The following is a 23,786-nucleotide window of genomic DNA, read 5'->3' as shown; positions in this document are numbered from 1 at the left end:
TTGCATCCCTCTTTTTTTTTGCCTGCTCCATTCTACAGGGCTTAATTTGTTAGGCTTTCAGAGTGGTGGTGTTGCTAGCATGTTGGCATGGAGTCTGGGGAGGTGAACAGGTTGGGGCTTAAATTAAGTATACTGAGGCATTTTGGGGTCAGGGGAACTCTCCAGGGATCTCCTGGAGCTTCATGCCTAGGATGGAAACTGGGGGTGTTGCACTTGTTGGCCTTGCTTGTGCATTTTGGGTGAACGCTAGTAGGGCAAGACGGGGATGTGGGGGAGGGATGCACACCCTAGGCTTGCTTACCAAGGAGGGTGGTATTTCCTCCTCATCCTTGGTTGGGGAGCCACATCTTATAGCTGATAAGATGCCCAGGAGTTGGGGGGACTTTCCCCCACATTTAAAGTTCATCTGCCTGGACAGTTGCAATCAGGATTAATTCCATTAATTTGCTGGATTTGGACTGCCGGTTCTCCAAAAATGTGTTATATTTTACATTACTAGAACATAAATCCATGTCTGTGTCCTGGGTCTTCCTTCTGGTGTGGGGTCAAAGTCACCAACATCTAAGACCCTGTACTGGCAGGCACACAAATGGTTTGATGTAGAATGTAGGCTAGCCTAGAAACAATTAGCTAAACACATGAGGTTTTCATGACATTCAAAAACACCAGGAGCTATTGAAGAACTGATTACCTTCCAGACTTTATATATATATATATATATATATATATATATATATATATATATAAAATCCTAAAGCAAAAGGAGGAGGATTTTAAAAGAAAGATATGGCAGGAATTAAGTTTAGCAGTGAAAAAAAGAGAGAGGATAAATTTTGGGAATTAGTGTCATCTGGTATAAAAGAAGTTAACATTTTTATAGAAGCACAAATTCCTGCAGAAACTTGAATCATACTTCTCTGAAATCTATGGCGCACAAGTATAACAGGAATTTTCAGACACAATTTGTTTTTTAAAAGATGTATTTTAAATTGTATTTGTTTTTGGTTATTGTAAACCGCCCAGAGAGCTTCAGCTATGGGGCGGTATACAAGTTTAATAAATAAATAAACTAGATGTAAAACAATTACAGCTCTTATCAGAATGGCAACCAGTATCACCTCAAGAAATAGAGATTCTGATTGCCAGTTTAAAAACAAAAAAGGCGCCAGGGGAGGATATAATACCACCAGAGCTATATAAAAAATTTACATATTGGTGGACTCCTGTTTCAGCCCAATTGTTCACAGTAATCAATAGTACAGGTTCAATACCAAAAGCGTGGAATCTAAGTATTGTTTACCTTTTTTATAAAAAAGGAGAGAAAAATAACCCTCAAAATTATCACCCTATCAGTCTTATAGATGTGTCAGCTAAATTGTATGGAATTTTTTTTCTTCAAAAATTACAAACATGGGCCACACAAAATGATTTCTTCCATGAAGTTGTGTTTCCTTACGTCATATCTGATTTGATATGGTGTTGCTCAGCTTCTGTTAATCTCAGTGGCACTGACATTTATGCTGTTTCTGTAATATTTTCATTTATGACAGATGATTATGAGCATCTGTGCTGTACTTAACAACCTGAAAATTACAAGGTGATTTTACAACTTTTTCAGCACTAATTGGAATATGAAAAAATGTAGTTTATACTGGATTATCTGCAACTGAGTTTCCAGGTTTTATTTGCCAGCACAATGTTTAAATTGATGAGAAATAATTTTCTGCACATTAAAAATAAAAGCAGGATGGAGTCTAGTTCTGTCTGTAGTGCTTCCATTATTTTAACAGTTCTCTTTCAGTTTACCTTGCACAATTTAAGGTGGATTACAAACTATTAAAGAAGGACTGAGAGTGTTATAAACAATACGCCCTAGCCCCTTTTGGGGGTCCTAGTGGCTGTGGATTCGCTCCCAGATACTCACCCAATAGACCTTAAGAACGAATGAAACAAAATGGAGGATGGAGTATATTTATTTCTAACACGTGCACGTGGAGAAGGGCCAAGCCAGTTCTGGCAAAACTCTGCAGTGCTGGCCTTTTTATAAGCTTTGTTTTACATAAATGAAATGATGATGATGATGATGAAAACAGTAACAGCCCTGCTGGATCAGGCCAAAGGTCCATCTCGTCCAGCATCCTGTTCTCACAGTGAGCAACCTCATACCTCTTGGGAAGCCCACAAACCACTAAACGCAATACATGATCATCACAGACTTTGGATGCCTCAGAGTTCCTGATGGAACGCCTTCCCCGATATGAACCTACCCGTACACTACGTTCAACATCGGAGACCCTCCTCCGGGCGCCTACTCATAGGGAAGCTCGGAGGGTGGTAACCAGAAAAAGGGCCTTCTCAGTGGTGGCCCCCGAATTATGGAACAATCTTCCTGAGGAGATACGCCTGGCGTCAACATTACTATCTTTTCGGTGCCAGGTTAAAACTTTCCTCTTCTCCCAGGCATTTTAGTATGTGTTAAAATTGTTTTAAATTGTTTTTAATTTCTCTCAGAATTTTAAAGAATTTTTTAAAAAAATTGTTTTTAAATTGTTCAAATATGTGATTTTTGTATTGATGTTTGATTGTTGTGAACCGCCCAGAGAGCTTCAGCTATGGGACGGTATATAAATTTAATAAAATAAAAAATAAAATAAATAATTATGCATGCATCAATATCATAATAACTACATCATAACTACATCATTAGTCCATACCCATTTCCTCTTGGTAACCATATTAGGAGATTGTTTTTCACATTTGTTATCTTGTTATGTTCATTTTAGCCTTGTATATCTGCAACATAGTTTGATACTTTTCTACAGTACAGCTGTACGTTTGCAACAACAACTAATTTTCCCAGCTATAGCTATCTTGCAAACACAGCTTTAAACAAACAATGATAATGCATGTCAGCAAATTAGCATTTCTCTTTACACGCACACAAGTGAATTAACTTGTCAGCAGATTAACACACAAGCAAGTTAACTGTCAATTTACTGTGCTACAATTCTAAACAGGCCCAGCACTTTTTACTTTAAGCAGCAAATAAGCAAAATACATCTTTAGTTTAAACAAATAAAGTCCAGTGTCACAAGAGGAACTACAAAAAGAGCTAGGAAACAATTTATCATGATAAATGCTGTAGTCTGGTTTATTGGGGTCAAACAAGCAAACAAATATTAGGCTCCTTTTGGAGGAAGGTCAGAATATAAATTTAATTAAATAATAACTCAAATTCTTCAATTGAATCATGAGATAATAGCTATTGTGTCTAATGTTGGTGTACAAAACTATATGTAACTCTTGTCTAAACAAGATCTTAGTTTGCTAAAAGTGAGTAGAGGCTACATTGGTGGATCTTGCTAAGGGAACCTTTGAGGTCATTGGCAACCACAGTGAAAATTCTGGTTCTGGTCTTCATCTAACTTCTTTTAAAAAGGGAATAGTGAAGTCTTGCCTCATATTGGGAGGGTTGATCTCTTTTTTTTTTTTTCAATAATTTTTATTCAGATTTTCATAAAACATACAAGACGAAATCATAAAACATTCAAAGACAAAAAACAAAATCAAAAATAGTTAAACAAAAAAAAGAAAAGAAAAAAAAAAACAAAAATAAAAAATAAAGAGTAAAATATTGACTTCCCATTTGTCAAAGATCAAATCAGTTATAAGTCTATAATATATAACAATCCTGTCTCTTAAGTCATATTATAAAATCACTTTCCTCCAGTAGTTATCTTACTTAATCATCAAATCTCATAAACATTACTTTATTCTTTCCACAAAAAGTCAAAGAGAGGTTTCAATTCTTTAAGAAATATATCTATCAATTTTTTTTTCCAGATAAGCATATCGATTAATCCATCTCATTACTAATTATGATAATCTTATTGTCATAACCATAGTCAAAATAAACATTTCAATTAATCCATCACATCAGAATCTGTTAGGTTCAGTAATTTCAGTAGCCATTGTTCTATTATCCCTATTAGTTCCATTTTCCATCTTCCATCTTCAGTAGTCTTGTTAAGTCCAGTAATTTCAATATCCAATCTTCCATTATCAGTATTCCATAATAATCTTGCTGTCAAAGCCATAGTCATATAGTAAGAGTCTGATGGGAATTACCTCTATCCCAAATATTTTCTTGCCATCCATTCTGAATAGGTTGCTGAAATACTGCTGTAAAATCATATCTCTGTTCTTTTTTTCAAAATACACTGGGTCATCTCTTAAAAGTTTTTCCATTGTCACATGGCTGCAGTTAATTCCATAGATTTTCTCTATATTGGGCTCCATCACATCATTCCAGTCCAGAAGATTATCCATGCCATTGATAACTTTATCTCTAGAATCTTCATTAATTTCTTCAGAGATAACATTGAGTTCCAAACAATAGATTTTATTTCTAAAGTCCATAGACTCCAAATCTTGTTCCTGTTCCACGTTTGTTCCAATCTCCGGGATCTCCTCTCTCACAGGGACCCCTGTTCCAGTCTCCAGGGTCTCCTCTCTCACAGGGACCCCTGTTCCAGTCTCCAGGGTCTCCTCTCTCACAAGGACCCCTATGTCTTTAATCTCCTGTGTCTCCAAACAATAGATTTTGTTTCTAAAGTCCATAGACTCCAAATCTTTTTCCTGTTCCACGTTTGTTCCAATCTCCGGGGTCTCCTCTCTCACAGGGACCCCTTCCAGGGTCACCTCTCTCACAGGGACCCCTATATCTTTAATCTCCTGCTTCATTTTACTCAATTCAATTTTCAGCTCCTTACAACCCTGTCGCAGGTTTTGTTTCGTTATCTCAATCTCATCCATTATTTTCTGAAACATAGTTATTTCCAGATTCTCAGCCACTTTCTTAATTGCCATTTTAAAAGAAAAATATAGGAAAACCACTTCTTATTTCAGCAACAATTGGGTTAATACTCCAAACTTGGTGACATCACAGTATAAACAAAGCAGACAGCCTTATCTCTCCATGCTTAAGTAAACAAAATGCAGTTCCCAGGATCGAAACAATTAATGGCGGTCGTCAGGAAACAGATTCGTCAAAATAAAATAGACCAAAAAGAGAGTAGTCTCAGACAATATAATATTCTTCAAAATAAAAATCTGGAATAGAAATCCCTCTTCTGTGTATATCTTTAGAATGCAAATCCAGGACAGCTTTTTGCAACAAAAACAGAGATAAGCTATTAATTAGTGAGTAACAGAGAGAAGTTATGGCTCCCCAGTGAGATGTCAAAAACCGATCAATCTGGCAAATCTCTTTTAAACAGCAACAATTTAAGTCAAGTAAAAGAAAAATATAGAAAGAAGGGTGCTTGCCTGTTAGTGCGTTCTCTCTTAGAAGATAAGATGAACGTTCGCTTTATCAGATAGAGCTTGTTGTTGAAAATCCGTCCCACCTTCGTCGGCTGGACCTCGTCCCATAAATTAATGAGATCTGGTCGTCCCAACAAAAATAGGCTTTGAGGTTAATCTCTTCGTTTCTCCCTACCCGGGAGAAGTTTAATCAGTCAAAAAAAAAAAAAAACCTGACTGATATATCTGAATAAGCTTCTTTTGAGGCAGGAGCCCGTCTCAAAAGCAGGCACAGGCTAAGTCACCCTTCCCGGAAGTCCGGGAGGGTTGATCTCTGATGTTAACAGGATTTAAGAAGGGTATAAAGGTAAAACCAGCTCAATGAATTGGAACAGGATGCTCAGGTATCCAATGCAACTGCTAAAAGAACAAATGAATTTTTTTCTGTCTCCTTGTTCCAGGGCATTTTAAAAGGTATTGTTACTGGATATCCTTTTTTTTTTCATTCAAATGGCTTGCACGTGGAAGCTTCTCTACTATGTACAAGCCCTGACATTTGGATTGAGGTGAAAGTGGTTCATATTAAAAAAAAAAAAATACAGGGAGTGATACAGCCTTGCAAATGCATTTACACAAGTAAGGTCTAGCAAAATTATTACTAGCCTGCCCACCCACCAGTAAATACAGGAATGAAAAGCAAATTAAAATAAATAACTGCTGCTTATGATCCATACCTGCTGTAGCTGAACTCTTATTAAAAAAAGAACAAAGATACAGAGAACCAGATATCACAGTGTACAGGGAGAGAGATTTTGTTAAGAAGTTTTTCAGAAAGACTGGTGGTTTGTAATCACTCTAGGAAGTATTGTGTAATGTGCCCTTATTCTATGGTTTCTATTCAATTCCACTAAAATTTAATACCTCTAGCCAGTGTTTCAGTGGCTTCCAATCTGAATTTGTATTCTTGGTTCATTGATATTAGCCTTACATTTGTGTTCACTGGGTGTCCAAAAGCTAGGACTGGGTGTCTATTTGGACACAAAACTATTACTTAAAAAATGCCTTGCTGTAGCCAAGATTGTGGCGTTGAACACCAGCTAAAACTTTTCAAATAACTTTCAAGGACAGCTTCACATTTGTCAATTGCTACTAATAGTGTGATGCCTTGTAACCATTCCTGGAGGTGTGCAGGCTTGCATTGTGATTGCGACCTCATCTGGTTGATCAGTGTCATATGTTGGGTTGGCCATCATGGTGCCCTCCAGATGTTAGGGACTTCAACTCCCAACAGCCCCAGCTAGCATGGTGAATGATCAGGGATGATGAGATTTGAGGTTCAAAGCATCTGGAGGGCACAACATTGGCTACCTCTGCCATATCAGTAGAAAAAGTGAGAGGGAGGAAGAATGCAGTTCCAAAGAACATTAGTTCAGTTTTATAACTGGGCAAGCTCTTTTTGCCTAGTAAGGTCTTTCTTGTAATGTTTCATTAGAAAATAATGCTGCAATATTTGGCACATGTACTTTAATGTCATGGATAGAAAATAATTCTTCATTATGATATTTTCATAGTTTGACAAATTAGGCATATATCTGGAGTCTTTTCTGTTATTGGCCATTTTGAGAAATGTTTTATTATCTACAGACTAGGATTGTTTTAAAACTTGACTTCATCTTATTGCAAAACTTGACTTATCTTATTGCAAAACTTGACTTATCTTATTGCAAAACTTGACTTCATCTTATAGAACTTACTGTTTTAAGTAAGACCTCCTATCGTGAGATGCTGATGACCTTTATCACCTTAGCTGCTAATTTCTATTTTTATATTTATTTATTTAGATATGTTGTGCCATCCCTGTGTGAAACTCCTGTGTACAAAAAGCAGGTAAAGAAGATAGAACTTTACCCTATCTGGTTGTGGAGGTTTTGAGATCTGGAGCATGGCTTTTTCTTGTACCTGATATTTAATTGGTTTTATATTTTCCATGTTAGATTTCTATGTTTTACCTAACAGGATGGCCATTTTGGCCAAATTTCTTCTTGCTTCGTTCTCTCTTGTCATTTGCCCATTGTCATGGACTTTAATATTTATTTTATTTATGGTACCTTATTTTTTATCAAAGTCACCAATGATTTGTTACATGGAGGAACTGAAACATGTAAAAATCATTAGGATCAGAATCTGTGTTGCTCAAAAACATTGACACCATCTTGTAGGAACAATATGGTTACCAGACTCCTGGCTTAGACCAAAGGTGTTCAGTATTCTGCAACTTTCAAGAGAACTTTTTCAACGTGTCCTAAGTATGTGATAGAAACTCAGTAGCAGATCTGTCTTCATGAGCATTGTTATTTATTCAGTTATTATTTTATAATATTTTTATTTTAAAGCAATGTTTGGTAAGCTATTTCATAATTTTAAATAACAAAATATTTAAGTTTTTGTTTTTTCATTTTCCCATGAAATGTCTGATTTTTCCCACTGGAAAAACTTTGGGGGTTGTCACAGTAGAGTCCTGTGTAAAAAAAAAAAAAGTCAGAAACAAAAATAAAACAGACTCACTTTTTTAAAAAAATATATCTTTTTGGGGGGGATTTCATACAGTGAAGCTGTGTACCACGACACCTCCTCTGTAAAGCTCATGCTTTAGGATTATGAAGACCAGGCAGTTTTAAATAGAAATATCTAATGCATGTAATAAAAATCTTCCCAAAAGAAGAAGAAAACAAAACTGTCTTCTTTTACAGTCTGAAGGTTTTTTTAATACCATTGTACAGCCTCAAGTCATTGTTGACCTAGCTAGTAGCTAGAGGTCGATGTTGTCGTGCTCTTCAGGAAGAACAGTAAATCAACATGTTTTACATCTTGTTTTGAAGCTATAAATCTGATCTCTTTATCATTTTGAGGGAAAATATATAGCTGTGGGAATACTGCTAGCCTGCTTCTGGTTCAAGAATGGAAGAAAGGGCAAGAGGAAAGCCTATAGCCCCATCCAGGCCACTCGATGCAGCCAAACAGGACATGATTCCCCTGCCCTTAACTCCCAAGAGAAGAGGCAGACTGGTGGAAACATCACCTGGTGTCATGATCAGCAGAGGGATGGAGAGAAGGAAGGGCTCTCAAGTAGTATGTGTGCTGAGCCTGTCAATGGCTACTAGTAATGATGGCTGTGTACTACTTCCCTGTGTCAGAACACTGTGCCTCTTAATACCAGTTGCTGGGGATCACAATTGGAAAGCTGCTGTTGTGCTCATGTCCTGCTTGTAGTCTTCACAGAAGCATCTGGTTGGCCATTATGAAAACAGGATGTTGGTCTGATCCTGCAATGCTCTTAGGTTACTATGGGGTTTGACAAACATTCACCCAACTGAGCCCTGAACCTCTGCACTGCGGTAGTTTTGGTGGCCCAAATTCCAGTCAGATATGGGGGGCTTAGTGAAAAGGAAGGTATAACCTTGTCACCCCAGGAGATCAGTATAACCAAACAGCAGAGGCCAGGAATTATCTTTTAAAAATAAAACTATCATCTGTAAATAAAAAATAATTGACACCATCCCAATCCAGCAAAGCCCATTTGCAAATGGAAGCAGGCCTCTGCACACAAGTCATCCTCCAAATCACATCCTGTACATGGAAAAGTGTACTATACAGGCCAAAGAAGATACATACAGTACCTAGGGCTCCTGAACCTGTGGGGGATTAGGTCCACTGCCTAATAAACCAATAGCATGGCAGGCTTTGGCACTGTCAAGTGGCAGAGACGGAATCTAGACCCTGTATTCCTCTGCTCTTGGCACTGTGAATGATGTCTATGAGCTGTCGGTTAAAGGAGCATGCACAATACTCTGTGAATCAGGTCCATATCTAAATGCAGTAAGGAAATATGGAGTATTGCTAATAATACTGAGCAAAAATATATAATTAACTAATATCTAGAAAAGAGTATTAATATGCTAATAGGTAATTTAGGGCAAGATTCTTTCTGCTACAAGCACTTCACACATGGAAAGTTTGCTATAAGGCTCACTCTTGACTTCCTAGTGCAGGATGCCATCCTTGGCTTTTAAAATAGTAAATTACGTACACAGGAATGTAGAAAGCTGCAATACTGAGACAGACCATTTGGTCTATCTACCTCCATATTGTCAACCTGACTGGCAGTGCCTCCCCAGAGTGTCAGATGGGACATTCCTAGTGCTTACCTACACATGCCAGGGATTGAACCTGGGCTTGTCTGCATGCAAAACATGTATTCTATCACTGAACTGTGGTCCCAAAGCCACCCATGTGGCAAGGTGAGGTGACCTGCTTCAAGCACTATGAGAAAAACACAAGTGAAGGCAGAAATTGGTTTCTGAATGGTGCAGCAAGACTTTGTTTTTGGACCAGCACTGACGTGACCTAAGGAATACACTGGCACAATTAAGAACTAGGATAAGGTTAGAAATGGTTTTTATATATCATATATGTATACTGTACAACTGTTTGATTAGCAGGTTGATATTGGCAAGGCCAGCCCCTTTGCCAGTGAATGCTCAGGGTCGAGGGTTCTTGCTTTCTCCCTTCCGTATCTACATGAAGTCCTTGTATGTCGAACATTAGTTCACTTAACCTCATAGGTTATCATGAGCAGTTGTCCAGTTCAGGTGGAGGATAGAGGAGGTCCCACTCAAGAATTCTTGAGTTTTGGGAGATTCTATTTGGGAGTCAAATTTCAAACAGCAGAACAGCCTTTATTATATATGCTATTTATTCATATCTTGCACACTATAACTAAAAAATGCATTCTAGGTGGCCTTAGCCATCATTGCAGAAACAGAAAAATAGGAATATTTATCAGCATGAAATAAGTAGCTGGATATCCATTTAACATCAAAGTATAAGGCTTTGAAGGCACATCTTGTTAAAACAAGTTACAGTGGATGAAGGACTGCATTAAACACTGAAATCATATTACAGAGCCAAAGTACAAAGTACATGGAAATACATGTCATAATACATCACCCATCAGATGTCATGGATGGAATAGATGGATGGTCCTCCTGCTTTCTTCGACCCCTCCACTCCAGTATAGCTGAGGGGTAATGAGTGCTATAAAACCTGGCCTTTATATACTTTCTTACCAAAGTGAAGTCTTGTTCCCATGGCCTTATCCTGCTACTGCCTGTTTATGCACCTCTTTACTGCGTCTGTTTAGACAACCTCATCAGGCTCTTCATCAGGTCGTTAACCAGACACTCCTAGTGGAACTTTTATCCACAGCTAGGTAGCTATATAAGGAACTTCCTCTTACTTCATGTTGACTTTCGCCAGAATACACTGGCTGTCTGCCCAGATGTCTTATCTTAATGCATCTATACTAAGATGTCTTATCTTATACTATTGCTTTCTAGCTCTCGTGCATTACTAAGCTATAAACTAAGCCATTTAAGGAAATATAAATGATTTCAGCACATTTTATGCATATTTTAAGCCATTATCTGGGCTGGCCCATTACAAGATAATTTTATCTTTGTACATAACTGATGATAGGAGTGATAAATTTAGTAGTGAATGTTTTTACTGATATAAATATATTTATACTCCACAAAAGGAAGGTGAATAATAGTTTATAGGAAAGGACATTTCTTCCTCTTGGGCTGTATTTACAATGAAGCTATAATTTTAGTTTCTCTTGGAAAGAGCTCTTATTCACTGGTATTTTTTTAAGAGCTAATGTTCTCCAAGTGTTCTTTAAGAGCTAATGTTTTTTCATTGTTCCTGATGCATAATTTTGTTAGAACATTGCTGAAAGGGTTTTTTTAAATACTTGAACCTCAACATTTTCCAGAATGGAGGTATAATAGTCCAGGCAGTTATGGTCTTCTTGGAACACTGTGGGGGGAAGATGTTCAGGTTGAGAAGTATTGTCTTATTTAGAATCTTTTAGGCAGTCCATCCCGTACACACAGAAGGCAGACACACAGGCATTCAGGCAGAAACCTGAGATGGTACAAATAAATTTGCTCATTTTATTCAGAGGACTTCATTTAGGAAAGACAAATGAAGCAAACATTTGATTATTATTTTTTGACAAAACCATGCTCTTGTCAGCTAGTTGCCTAAATACAAAGTGACCATTAATGTAATTCAGACGTCTTCTATGAAGCTTTTCCTTGCAGGGTTCAGGTAACAGTAGAAAAACAAATAAGAAGCGTATTTTTGAGAGAGAAGCCTGACTAATACTTCCTGCTGAGCAGCATCTTTATACAGTAGTCTGAGGTTGTAGTGAAGTCCTCAACTCTCTTTAATAAGCTCATTAATACCTGTTTCATATTGTCTTTCCCCAAATATACTTTTAGTTATAGTATTTAGCATAATCTAGGGCAAGAATGGTTAACCTGTGGCCTTCAGACGTTTTGGGGGATTAAAACTCCCATTATTTCTGACCGTTAGCCATATTGGCAATTGCTGGTGGGAGTTGGAGACCAACAACATCTGATTGAGCCATGCCTGGTCTAGGAGAAGCCTTTTGGTTTCTTCATGACAATAGGTTCTGCAAGAACTATTAGAATAATCACTCTTTAGCAAATGTTATACTCAAATATAAACAATGGACCTTGTGTTCTTGACCAAAATGACAACTTAAAATCAAGATCCGTATTGGATTTAAAGAGGGATAGCAGTGTAGGATTTTCCAAATGATTTGGGAGGACTAGACTCCTTGGGCCATTTGTCTGCAATACCTTGTTAAGAGGTGTGGATATAATCTGCTTGCAATGGAAAACTATCTGCATTGTTTGCATATCTCAAATAATGTGGATTTTATATTGAAAATATAAGGTTGGTAAAATGTATCTTAAAATATTATTCAAACAGAATTTATAGATTCCATGCTTTTAACTTTTATTCCTCTTTTTTAAAAACGTGGCACTGTGCCTTTCTGAGATACAAGACAAATGATCCACCTAAGCCCTGTTAAAGAAGTCACCTATGATATAAAAAAATATTTATTTGTTATGTGCCATTGACTTTGGGCAAGACTAAGCAATCAGACAAGAGTTATTATGAGTCTTTTAAGATGTATTGAGTTTAAAAACAAAACCTGACAAAACAGTATTTGTTGTTTTTTCCTAAGGATTTGGGGAATGTCTCAGTTGCTTTAATAAAAACTAAAATGTCTGTATGTCAGTAGAATATAGATCAAAGCTTTTATATGCATATGGAGGCATGGAGGATTTACATCCAGAGGCTGATTTTTTTATTTTTTTATTGATTGATTGATTGATTGATTGATTGCACTTGTATACCGCCCCATAGCCGAAGCTCTCTGGGTGGTTTACAGCAACCAAAAACATTAAAACAAATATACAATTTAAAACACATATTTTAAAAACAATTTAAAACACAATTTAAAAATTTAAAACAATTTAAAACACATGCTAAAATGCCTGGGAGAAGAGGAAAGTCTTGACCTGGTGCTGAAAAGATAACAGTGTTGGCACCAGGCACACCTTGTCAGGGAGATCATTCCATAATTTGGGGGGCGCCACTGAGAAGGCCCTCTCCCTTGTTGCCACCCTCCGAGCTTCCCTTGGAGTAGGCACCCGGAGGAGGGCCTTTGATCTTGAACGTAGTGTATGGGTGGGTTCGTATCAGGAGAGGCGTTCCATCAGGTATTGTGGTCCCAAGCCGTGTAAGGCTTTATAGGTCAAAACCAGCACCTTGAATCGAGCTCGGAAACATACAGGCATCCAGTGCAAGTGGGCCAGAATTAGTTTTATATGTTCGGAGCGTCTGGTCCCTGTTACCAATCTGGCTGCTGCATTTTGCACAAGCTGCAGTTTCCAAACCGTCTTCAAAGCAGCCCCACGTAGAACGCATTGCATTAATCTAATTTGGAGGTTACCAGGGCATGGACAACTGAAGCCAGGTTATCCCTGTCCAGATGGATGTAGTTGGGCCACCAACCGAAGTTGGTAGAAGGCACTCTGTGCCACCGAGGCTACCTGAGCCTCAAGTGACAGACATGGTTCTAGGAGAACCCCCAAGCTACAAACCTGCTCCTTCAGGGGGAGTGCAACCCCATCCAGGACAGGTTGGACATCCACCATCTGGTCAGAAGAACCACCCACTAGCAGATCTCAGTCTTGTCTGGATTGAGCCTCATTTAATGAAAGGAGTAAATGAAAAGTAGATTTATTTTTAGGAAATGTGGTTACTTGGATTTCTAAACACGGAAGGAAAGCAAATAATTCTAAACTAACAAACAAACAAAACCAACCAACCCAAAATGGTCTAAAGCAGGGGAAGCCAAGTGGTGTCCTCCAGATGCTGTTGGACTACAATCCCTATTGATGCCAGCCAGCATGGTTAACGGTCAGGATGATGGGAGCTGCAGTCCAACAGCTTCTGGAGAACACCAACATACATCCTTTTGATAGCTTGTTCCTAAAAATCCTTGTTTCAGGTTATTTCAGAATGACTATTGTCACATATTCCTGGCCAGCAGACCGGCAGTGTATCTTATAATTATATATATAGAGAGAGAAGCAAGAAGAGAATTGAAACGCCTAATGATTCCTGGAACTGCCTCTCTTTACAAACTGAAATCCCTCAGAGTGAAGCAAAAGTGTGTCTACATCCCTCCCAATGATGTCACGAAGCTGATTGTTGGCTTACAAGAATACTAGAGATAGATCTTGTGGCGAAAGCAGCTAGAATTGGGAATATGAATGGTATCATGCATCTACTACAATAATTATTGTACAGAAATAGAAGAGGATAATAAAAAAGGTAGAACAAGAGCCCTATTCCAAAAGATTAGAGAAATCAAAGGGAAATTGGAACCACAAGTAGGGGTAGTGAATAATCAAGAGGAGAACACACTGACTGACTGACATAAAATAAAAGGAAGATGGAAGTAATACACTTGAAGAATTATATAAAAAAGATGTGAAGATGACGGAGTCATTCATGGGGGAACTGTATGAAGAAGAACTGAAATTTTAGAGTGTGAGGTGAAAGCTGCACTTAAAATACTTGGAAGAAACAAATCACCAGGAATAGATGGCATACCAGCTGAGCTGCTACAAGTTACTGAGACAGAATCTGTCCAAATTTTAACAAAAACTTGTCAGCAAATATGGAAAAGAAAACAATGGCCCACAGACTGGAAGCATTCAATATACATCCCAATTTCAAAGAAAGGGGACCCCAAGGAATGCAGTAATTATCGAACTATTGTCTTAGTATCTTGGGCAAGTAAAGTAATGCTCAAGATTCTACAACAAAGGCTCGTACCATATATGGAGCGAGAAGTGCCAGATGTCCATTCTGGATTTAGAAAAGGAAGAGGTACCAGAGATCATGTCACAAACATACGTTGGATAATGGAACGGAGCAAGGAATTTCAGAAGAAAATCACCCTGTGCTTTACAGACTACAGCAAAGTCTTTGATTGTGTAGATCATGAAAAACTATGAAATACTTTAAAAGAAATGGGGGTGCCACAGCATCTGATTGTCCTGATGCACAACCTATACTCTGGACAAGAGGCTACTGTAAGGACAGAATATGGAGAAACCGGTTCCCAAGGCCCACTTTCAGGTTACTGCTCACCAGGGAATGCCTACTGACAACATAAAATGACTCCTTTTAGGAATTCGATGTAGAATGAAAGAAGAGAAACATATCTCTTATGAAAGGAGTGGGGAAAGTGTGCTATCCATGTGTTTTGTTATCTTGTTCTACAGTAAATCACTAACTGTAATTATGTTAGATTATTGGAAAGGGTGTAAGACGGGTATATTTTATTGTCCTAATTGTTTCATCTATACACAGAACATATCATACGGAAAGCAGGATTGGACGAAGATGAAGGAGATGTGAAAACTGGAGAGAGAAATATCATTAATTTAAGATATGCAGACAATAGCATACTACTAGCAGAACCCAGTAATTATTTGAAATGAATTCTGATGAAAATTAAAGAGGAAAGCACAAAAGCAGGACTACAACTGAATGTCAAGAAGACTAAAGTAATGAGAACAGAAGATTTATGTAACTTTAAAGTTGACAACGAGGACATTGAACTTGTCAAGGATTATCAACACCTTGGCGCAGTCATTAACCAAAATGGAGACAATAGTGAAGAAATCAGAAGAGGGCTAGGACTGGGGAGGGCAGCTATGAGAGAACTAGAAAAGGTCCTCAAATGCAAACATGTATCACTAAACACTAAAGTCAGGATCATTCAGACCATGGTATTTCCTATCTCTATGCATGGATGTGAAAGTCAGGCAGTGAAAAAAGTGAATAAGAGAAAAATCCACTCATTTGAAATGTGGTGTTGGAGGAGAGCTTTGCGCATACCGTGGACCTCGAAGAAGACAAATAATTGGGTGTTAGAACAAATTAAACCAGAACTATCACTCGAAGCTAAAATGATGAAACTGAGGTTATCATACTTTGGACACATAATGAGAAGACATGATTCACTAGAAAAGAATGCTGGGAAAACCAGAAGGGAGTAGCAAAAGAGGAAGGCCAAATAAGAGATTGATTGATTCCATAAAGGAAGCCACAGACCTGAACTTACAAGATCTGAACAGGGTGGTTTACAACAGACAGGGCTGGTTCTAAAGGGCAGCTAGGTAGGGCACTGGCCTGACGGCCCCTGGAGCTACAGGGTGCCCCTCAGCCACCCCTCCACTCCCCTTCCGCGATCCGCAGCCCCCCACCCCCACCCACCTGTCTGCTGTCTTTTACCATTGCCCTTAACGAAGATGGCAGCCGTGGTTTCCCTAAGGTACTGAAGCCCCTGCCGCCATCTTAGTTGATGGCAGAGATGTGCATGCGTAGCATGCATGCGTGCCACCAACAAAGATGGCGGCGGAGGCGTCATCCCCTTACAGAAACAGCGGCCGCCATCTCTGTTAAGGGCAATGGTAAAAGACAGCAGACAGGTAGGTGGGGGGCCACGCGCGCACACACACTCCGGGGCCCAGGGCAATCTGATGCCCAAGGGCCCTGGCATTCCTGGAGCCGGCCCTGACAACAGATACTATTGGAGGTTGCTAATTGATAGGGTCGCCATAAGTCGTAATCAACTTCAAGGCACGTAACAACAACAAAAGAGGAAACTCTGTTAAACAATGGTTTGAGATGTCTTAACTCCTGTTGCTTGTTTTTGCAAGTGCATGTCAAGACTACTTATTATTAAACAGATGAAGATAATCCTATAATTTGAAAGCATTCTTATATTGAATGGTTAGAAACAACATTTTAATAAAGATTAAAATAAGTTTTAATAATTAGAAATATGTAAACAAATTTTTAAAAAACAAGAACAAAAGAAGGCTATTGATTTTTTTCTTCAGCATAAAAATGTTTTTGTAATATCTGGAGGCAAACTACCAGCCTCCCTCCCACCATAAGTGTTTCATTTTCTTTTATTACAAACCAAATAATAATTAAAAACTGAAGTAAATAGTAATTGCCATTAAAACCAGTGTTTTCAATCAGCAACAAACATGATATTTTGCTTTAGAGATTGTAATGCAAATTAAGCCACTTTCCACTGTGGCAGTATGAGTTCAAACAGCTGTTGAGAACATTTTCTTTTTCTTTTACAAACTCATTTGTAAGACCTGCATGCATTTTTTTTATTATGTGTCTTTATTTATACAGCAGTAATTTTTGTCCTGGAGTAAGACCTTCAAAGTGTAATTTATGTTTTAGGTACTGCTGTGATGCTCACCTTCCCATCTGTTCATATCAATCTCAAGGAAGAAGGGTACAACAAACTGACAATAATACAGTAAATTTAAACTTAAAACAGAAGTGGCTGTGCCTTTTTTTATAATACTAGCACACTTCACACACCAACCCCCCCAATACACATACACCACAGGGACTTCCACCCCCACAAGGACTGCTAAGCAAGCAAGCAAGCGCGTGCGCGTGCACACACGGACACACACACACACGTGAACTGCTGCCATCTCCTCCTGCTCCTAGATGCTAATCTATATGATGAGGGAATGAGGTCACCCCAGACAAAGCTGGGAGGCAAGGAAAAGGGGTAGGCCTGCAGAACAGGTATTGTTAACTGAATAGGGGTTACAAAATACAGATGAAATATTCAGTGCCTAACTACTCTGAATTTAATTGAAATATTATTGTCATCTGTCCATAAAATATAGGGAAGGTCTCTGTTTTTTTACCCAGCTAAGCATGCAACAAGCTACAAGTGAGGACTACTTGAATAGGGAAAAATTGTATTGCATGAAACAGCCCTATTAATCTGGATTTTGCAGTACATTTTATGTTCTATTTTACTCTATCTTTTCTTCATGATAATAAAATGTTTCCTTTCAAACACACTTCCACCTTTACTCAGTTAGACCTGAAATATGATCCTTCATTCCAAGTGAACAAATTTGCCCCTTCTTAGCTCTTCTACAGTAATGCCTGCTTGGCATTTCATCCTAAAAAATCTTATTTATGCAACTCTCTCTTTCTATGTGTGTATGTGTCTGCATGTACGCGCACACACATACATGTATTTAGAAAGCCAATTCTGTTACCATAAGATCAATTTAGTACAATTTAAGATATATATTTTTTTAAAAAGATAGCTCTTGCCCAGCAAGGATTTCACCAAGCGATCACAGGCAACTAGGCTGTCAAAACAAAGATGAAAACTGTTGGATATTATTCAATCTTAATTTTCAATTTTATGCAATCTTAAAATATCTTCTTTCTGTAAATGATGTGCTTGAGATTTGTGGACTTAGGAACTGCTTTACACCAAGTTAAACCATTGCTCAATCTAAGTCATTCTTGTCACTCCGACAGGAGTGTTTGCTTCCCAGCCCTATCTAAAGATGTTAGGGAAGGAATCCTGGATCTTTTGCATGACGAACATATGTTCTCCTACAGAGGTACTGTTCTTCCCCAAACTTGAACATCAGAAGAGTGAAGTCTTAACTACATTGCCACCACATATTAGTAAAACTCTTATGATGCACTCACTACTCTCAGATTATTCTCGTCCTTAAATAGTCCCCCAGTAGCAGCTATAGATGCTGTATCTTACCTTTCTTCAGCTCGCCTTTCCTGGTTGACCTTTCCTTAAGATTGATTATCCTGGATCACTGACCAAGCAAAATTCCTGGGAATGACCTTCAGTAATACCTTACTTGTGACACTGTGGTAAATTACCTTGTTTTTACACACCCTGTCTGTTAGCAATCAAACAAGCAGATTGTTTTAGAGAAAAACAGATTGAAGGCATGCATCCTGTGGTCATGTTCTAGACACCTTTCCAGTGCAATTTCATTATTTATTACGCATAGCTCCCAAAAATGTGGACAAACAAGGAAAGGTAATCTTTTTTTCTCTTAAAAGAAAAAGAGACCATCTACCTACAAATCACAAAGGCCATTTCTAAACATTTAGTTTTGTACTGCTTATTCAAAGGGATTTGATGTCCAAAAATACCAAAATTATATACATAAATGTATATGCAAAATGTACCCTTTTCAGAATACAAGAAAATCCTTCAGTACTAAATATAACAAACAGAAACAACAACCACAACTTAAATGGAATGAGATATTCTCTATTATAAAGCAAAATAAAAAGGTATCTGTGAATTAAATAGTGATAACTTAAAATTGTGTTTGTTGTTTTTCTTTTATCTGTTAGAATGTCTATGGTTCTGAACTTTCTAAGATAGGTTAACATTTACTTTCCATTCATCCACCTGTTTTTATTTGATGTCTTATGGGTTTGCTTGTTAATACTAGTTCACATTTTTAAAAGCCCCTAATTCCATATTTGGAAATAGCCAGCATGCAGTCAGTCCTAGTGAAAGGTGCATTTATCACATGGGCAATAACTAAAGCAGCCTGGTCAGACTTGCTCAAAGAAAAGAATGTGGCATTCCCAGAATTCCAATTCAAATGTTAATCAGTTTGTTACCAGGCACAACTGGGTTGCCCCCCTTCAGATGCATGATGTGTGTGCGTTATGTGACTTTAAGTCAATTACGACTTCTGGCGACCATATGAATCAGCGACCTCCAGTATTTATTTATTTATTATTTATTTAATTACATTTCTAGACCGCCCTATAGCAGAAAGCTCTCAGGGCGGTGTACAACAAATAAAATCACAATTAAAATATGAGCAAGTGTGGAAAAAAAAATATATATAGTACTTTTATAAAACATTAATAAAATTGCCATTGAGATTTAAATTAAGATCATATTAAGTTTAAAATGTTAAATTAAAATATTTAAAAATTTACAAAATTTAAAAAGCCTGGGCGAAAAGGTAAGTTTTTACCTGGCGCCGAAAAGATAACAGAGAAGGCGCCAGGCGTATCTCGTCTGGGAGGGCATTCCATAGTTCAGTAGCATCTATTGAAAACCACCCTGTTCAGATCTTGTAAGTTCAGGTCTGTGGCTTCAATCAATCCATCTCTTGTTTGGCCTTCCTCTTTTTCTACTGTTTTTCCCAGCATTATTGTATTTTCTAGTGAATCATGTCTTCTCATTATGCGTCCAAAGTATAATAACCTCAGTTTCATCATTTTAGCTTCTCGTAATAGTTCTGGTTTAATTTGTTCCGACACCCAATTATTTGTCTTTTTCGTGGTCCATGGTATTTGCAAAGCTCTCCTCCAACACCACATTTCAAATGAGTGGATTTTTCTCTTATCCACTTTCTTCACTGTCCAATTTCACATATATGCATCGAGATCGGGAATACCATGGTCTGAATGATCCTGACTTTAGTCTTCAGTGATACATGTTTGCGTTTGAGGACCTTTTCTAGTTCTCTCATTGCTGCCCTCCCCAGTCCTAGCCCTCTTCTGATTTCTTGACTATTGTCTCCATTTTGGTTAATGACTGACCCAAGGGAATGATAATCCTCGACAATGTCCTCGTTGTCAGCTTTAAAGTTACATAAATCTTCTGTTGTCATTACTTTAGTCTTCTTGACGTTCAGTTGTAGTCCTGCTTTTGTACTTTCCTCTTTAACTTCCATCAGCATTCGTTTCAAATCATTACTGTTTTCTGCTAGTAGTATGGTGTTGTCTGCATATCTTAAATTATTGATATTTCCCTCAATTTTCACACCTCCTTCATCTTGGTCCAATCCTGCTTTCCGTATGATATGTTCTGCATAAACGATTAGGGTGATAAAATACACCCCTGTTTCACACCCTTTCCAATGGGGAACCAATGGGTTTCTCCATATTCTGTCTTTACAGTAGCCTCCTGTCCAGAGCATAGGTTGGGCATCAGGACAATATCAGAGTAAAGCTAAAGAAGAACAGATTCATTCATGGAGGAACCATATGATGAAGAACCAGGAATTGTTATAAGTCAATATTGACTTGAAGTCATATAACAACAGTCCTTTTGATTAACAGAGCTGTGTATTATAAAATAAAATATTGACTGCATTTTCCTTGTCTTGAAGTTTTAGGCAGTTGATGAAATTCAAATGTTTTGCAACTTGTCAGGTTCACTAAGATGGAAATGGAAATGGATTGCCTTCAAGTTGATCCCGACTTATAGCTACTCTATGAATTGGGTTTTCATGGTAAGCAGTATTCAGAGGGGGTTTACCATTGCCTCCCTCTGAGGCTAGTCCTCCCCAGCTGGCTAGGGCCTGCTTAGCTTGTTACAGCTGCACAAGCCAGCCCCTTCCTTGTCCACGACTGCCAGCTGGGGGGCAACTGGGCTCCTTGGGACTATGCAGCTTGCCTATGGCTGCACAGGTGGCAGGACACATATTCCCTGAGCCACTCACTGTGGGGGTGATCTTAGCTGGCCCTTTACACCTAGGAGACACAAGCAGGGATTTGAACTCACAGACTCTGGACTCCCAGCCAGGCTCTCCTCCCCACGAGGGACATAAAAAGCCTTACAATTACTGCAACTAGGTTTTGGTAGGCAGTAGGGCTGTTATCAGATGCTTCTTCCTATACCTTGGAAGCCATTAGTTTAATGCCATTTCTCCTCAAATGCTATTGCTGTCTGGAGACTTTATTCGCAATGCTGCAGGATTTCACACTTGTCAGATTCATAGCTTAAGTGATATTGATGATTGCATCAAGTGATGTCAACACTTTCTTGAAATAGCCTATGTTTTGCATGCTATTTTACTGCGTTCCCCAGCTATTTTGTGAAGGAGAAAATTATTCATGGAGCTCTGAATTTTTGGTCTTTAGGTATAATCAGTAATTTGAAAATAGTAATTGCGTATCTGTCTGTCCAGCTATCAATGTATGTTTGTTGTGCGTATTTCTATTTCTAGAAGTTAGCCTATTTCTAACTTATATGGTCCATGCATATTTACTTTTTGCCAACATTCTGGTTAATTTTCCTGAAACCTTTTCCTTGATATTTTGGAACACACTTCATCAGTCCTTGCCCCATGATACGAGTGATCAGGTTGGGATGATCTGAGAGCTACACCACCTGATGTTGCATCTTGTTGTGCTTTTACCAAGATAACTGCACCAGCACAACAAGGAGGATCAATACTGCTACGTTTGGAATGGTCTAATACTTTGTTAGAATGCTTCAGCACAGAAATGAAAGGAGATTGTGTTTGTCAGGTTCAAGACTAGGAATGCTAATCTAGCATTGATAATGTGCCATCCTTTTTGATCATCATGGAGACCCTGTGACAGTGCAAATCTGTGTAGTGATGATATTAATCGTGTGTGAAATTACAGGTGGCCAGACAGGAGGGGGACTTCAAGATATGTTTATGCCCAGTTTAATGTTTATGTTTGTATATGTTTTGACCCATGATGCCAGACAGGCAAGTCATAGTATCTCCAATACGTTTTTATAAGTAGATAAGAGATGAGTGCCAGAAAGAGATGTATATAGAGAATTGTGTCTACTTAGTATCATAATCATGTGAAGCCGAAGTCACAATAATCAAACACATTTTATTTATTTCATTTATGAATTGCTTCCCAGGAGGCATTCCAAAGTAATTTACAACATAATAAAACATATGCAGAACAATTGCGTGTATAAAAACAGCTATAATATTTGTATATATTAAAACTCTCTCTCTGTCTGCATCTCTGATATATAATGGAGGGAGTTTCAGAGGCTGGGTGCCACCATGTTTAAGGCTCAACTGTGACATCAGGCAGAATGGACTTGCTGATAGGATGGTATCTGCAGGATGCCATCTCCTGTAGATTGCACTGATTGGTTGGGTGTAGAGGAAATGTATAGGAAATATTTTATGTATCCTGGTCCCAAGCTGTAAGGGCTATGTTAATACCAGAACCTTGATTTTAGCCCAGTAGCTAATTGGTAGCTGTAAGTGTAGCTGTACTTAGCATTATTCTAAGCTCAGAATGTCAGTTGTGTGATGGTGGATTCACATATAGCCCTAGCAGTCGCTCTTACCTAGAAGACCAATGATTTTTGATGGTAACTTTGCCCATCATTTGTAACAATATGTTCGGAGACTCTGACAGATTCCTTTGGCATTGGCTAGACCTGTGACAGGAATAATAATCTATGACATGCTTCTATGTACCTATCAAAGTTTAAAATAAATTTACAGTTACTTGTGCTATTTCAAACTGTATGTGAAATAGTAATTTGTTTTTTTTATCTCTTTCTACCTGAATTTGGTGTTCTTGTAATTTTTATAATCATTAGTAGGGATTGCTGTTTAGGGTTTGAAAGGTAAAGGCAGCACACTTTTGAAACAACACATTTTTAAAAAGAAGCTTCCTTTTTCCTTTCTCTCTCTCATATGAACAGATGTCTTAACACAGTGGTTCCCAAACTTTTTCCCCCCATGGACCACTTGAAAATTGCTGGTGGTCTTGATGGACCACTTAATGATTTTTCTGCCTGTTGTTGCAGTTAATTGTAATGCACTTTGCTGGGTGTTGTATGATTTTTAACTGTATTTTAATTGCTTTTTTATTTCTTATATTGTATGTTACTGTATTACAATTTGCATTGCATAGAATTCAAATAGTAATACAAGAAAATGCAATATAAGAAATAAACCTAGTAACTGACATACAGTTTAAAATCAATATGAATATTTAATGTGGACATGCCATGGAATACCTGAATGAAGGTTGCAGACCACTGGTGGTCCATGGACCACAGTTTGGGAACCTGTGTCTTAACTAATCTAGTGTGAAACAGATGTTTTCTCTAGCCTCAAGTTGGCTATAGAATGAAAGAGAAATCATTCTTCTTAAAAATAAGACATGCAAAGTTTCAAACTGCCAAATATTTGTACTTTCTCTTTCTAATGTCTTTCAGTTGGAAAATCCTTGGCATGAAATCACAGGTTACCTGGAGCAATTGTTAGCAACTGGTGTTAGTTTTGTTGCTGCTAGTGGTTGTCTGGAAGTTACAAGTTTAGGAATTATGATGATATGTTTGGCTTGCAGGAGCCTCATTAGAAGAGTAATACTTAATG

At 38.0% G+C, this 23,786-nt stretch overlaps 1 protein-coding gene across 30 annotated transcripts in view; it reads left to right on the top strand.

The window, feature by feature from the left end:
* The window catches only part of IMMP2L (inner mitochondrial membrane peptidase subunit 2), a 797,369-nt gene that overhangs the window by 146,825 nt on the left and 626,758 nt on the right, over positions 1-23,786 (top strand). The window contains exons 4-5 of one of the 30 annotated variants that reach the window (XM_061639994.1): positions 7,146-7,191; positions 17,029-17,055. The exons of 28 other annotated variants lie outside the window; for them this stretch is intronic. In XM_061639994.1, coding sequence (XP_061495978.1) covers positions 7,146-7,191; positions 17,029-17,040 — 58 coding nt within the window. In that variant the 3' untranslated portion in view covers positions 17,041-17,055. Of the gene's footprint in view, positions 1-7,145; positions 7,192-17,028; positions 17,056-23,786 lie in introns of those variants that run through there. One more of the 30 variants, XM_061639988.1, reaches the window with a different exon arrangement.

The sequence above is a fragment of the Rhineura floridana genome, chromosome 8 (genome assembly GCF_030035675.1).
Source record: "Rhineura floridana isolate rRhiFlo1 chromosome 8, rRhiFlo1.hap2, whole genome shotgun sequence".
Taxonomy (NCBI): domain Eukaryota; kingdom Metazoa; phylum Chordata; class Lepidosauria; order Squamata; family Rhineuridae; genus Rhineura; species Rhineura floridana.
This window is presented reverse-complemented; position numbering and strand designations above follow the sequence as displayed.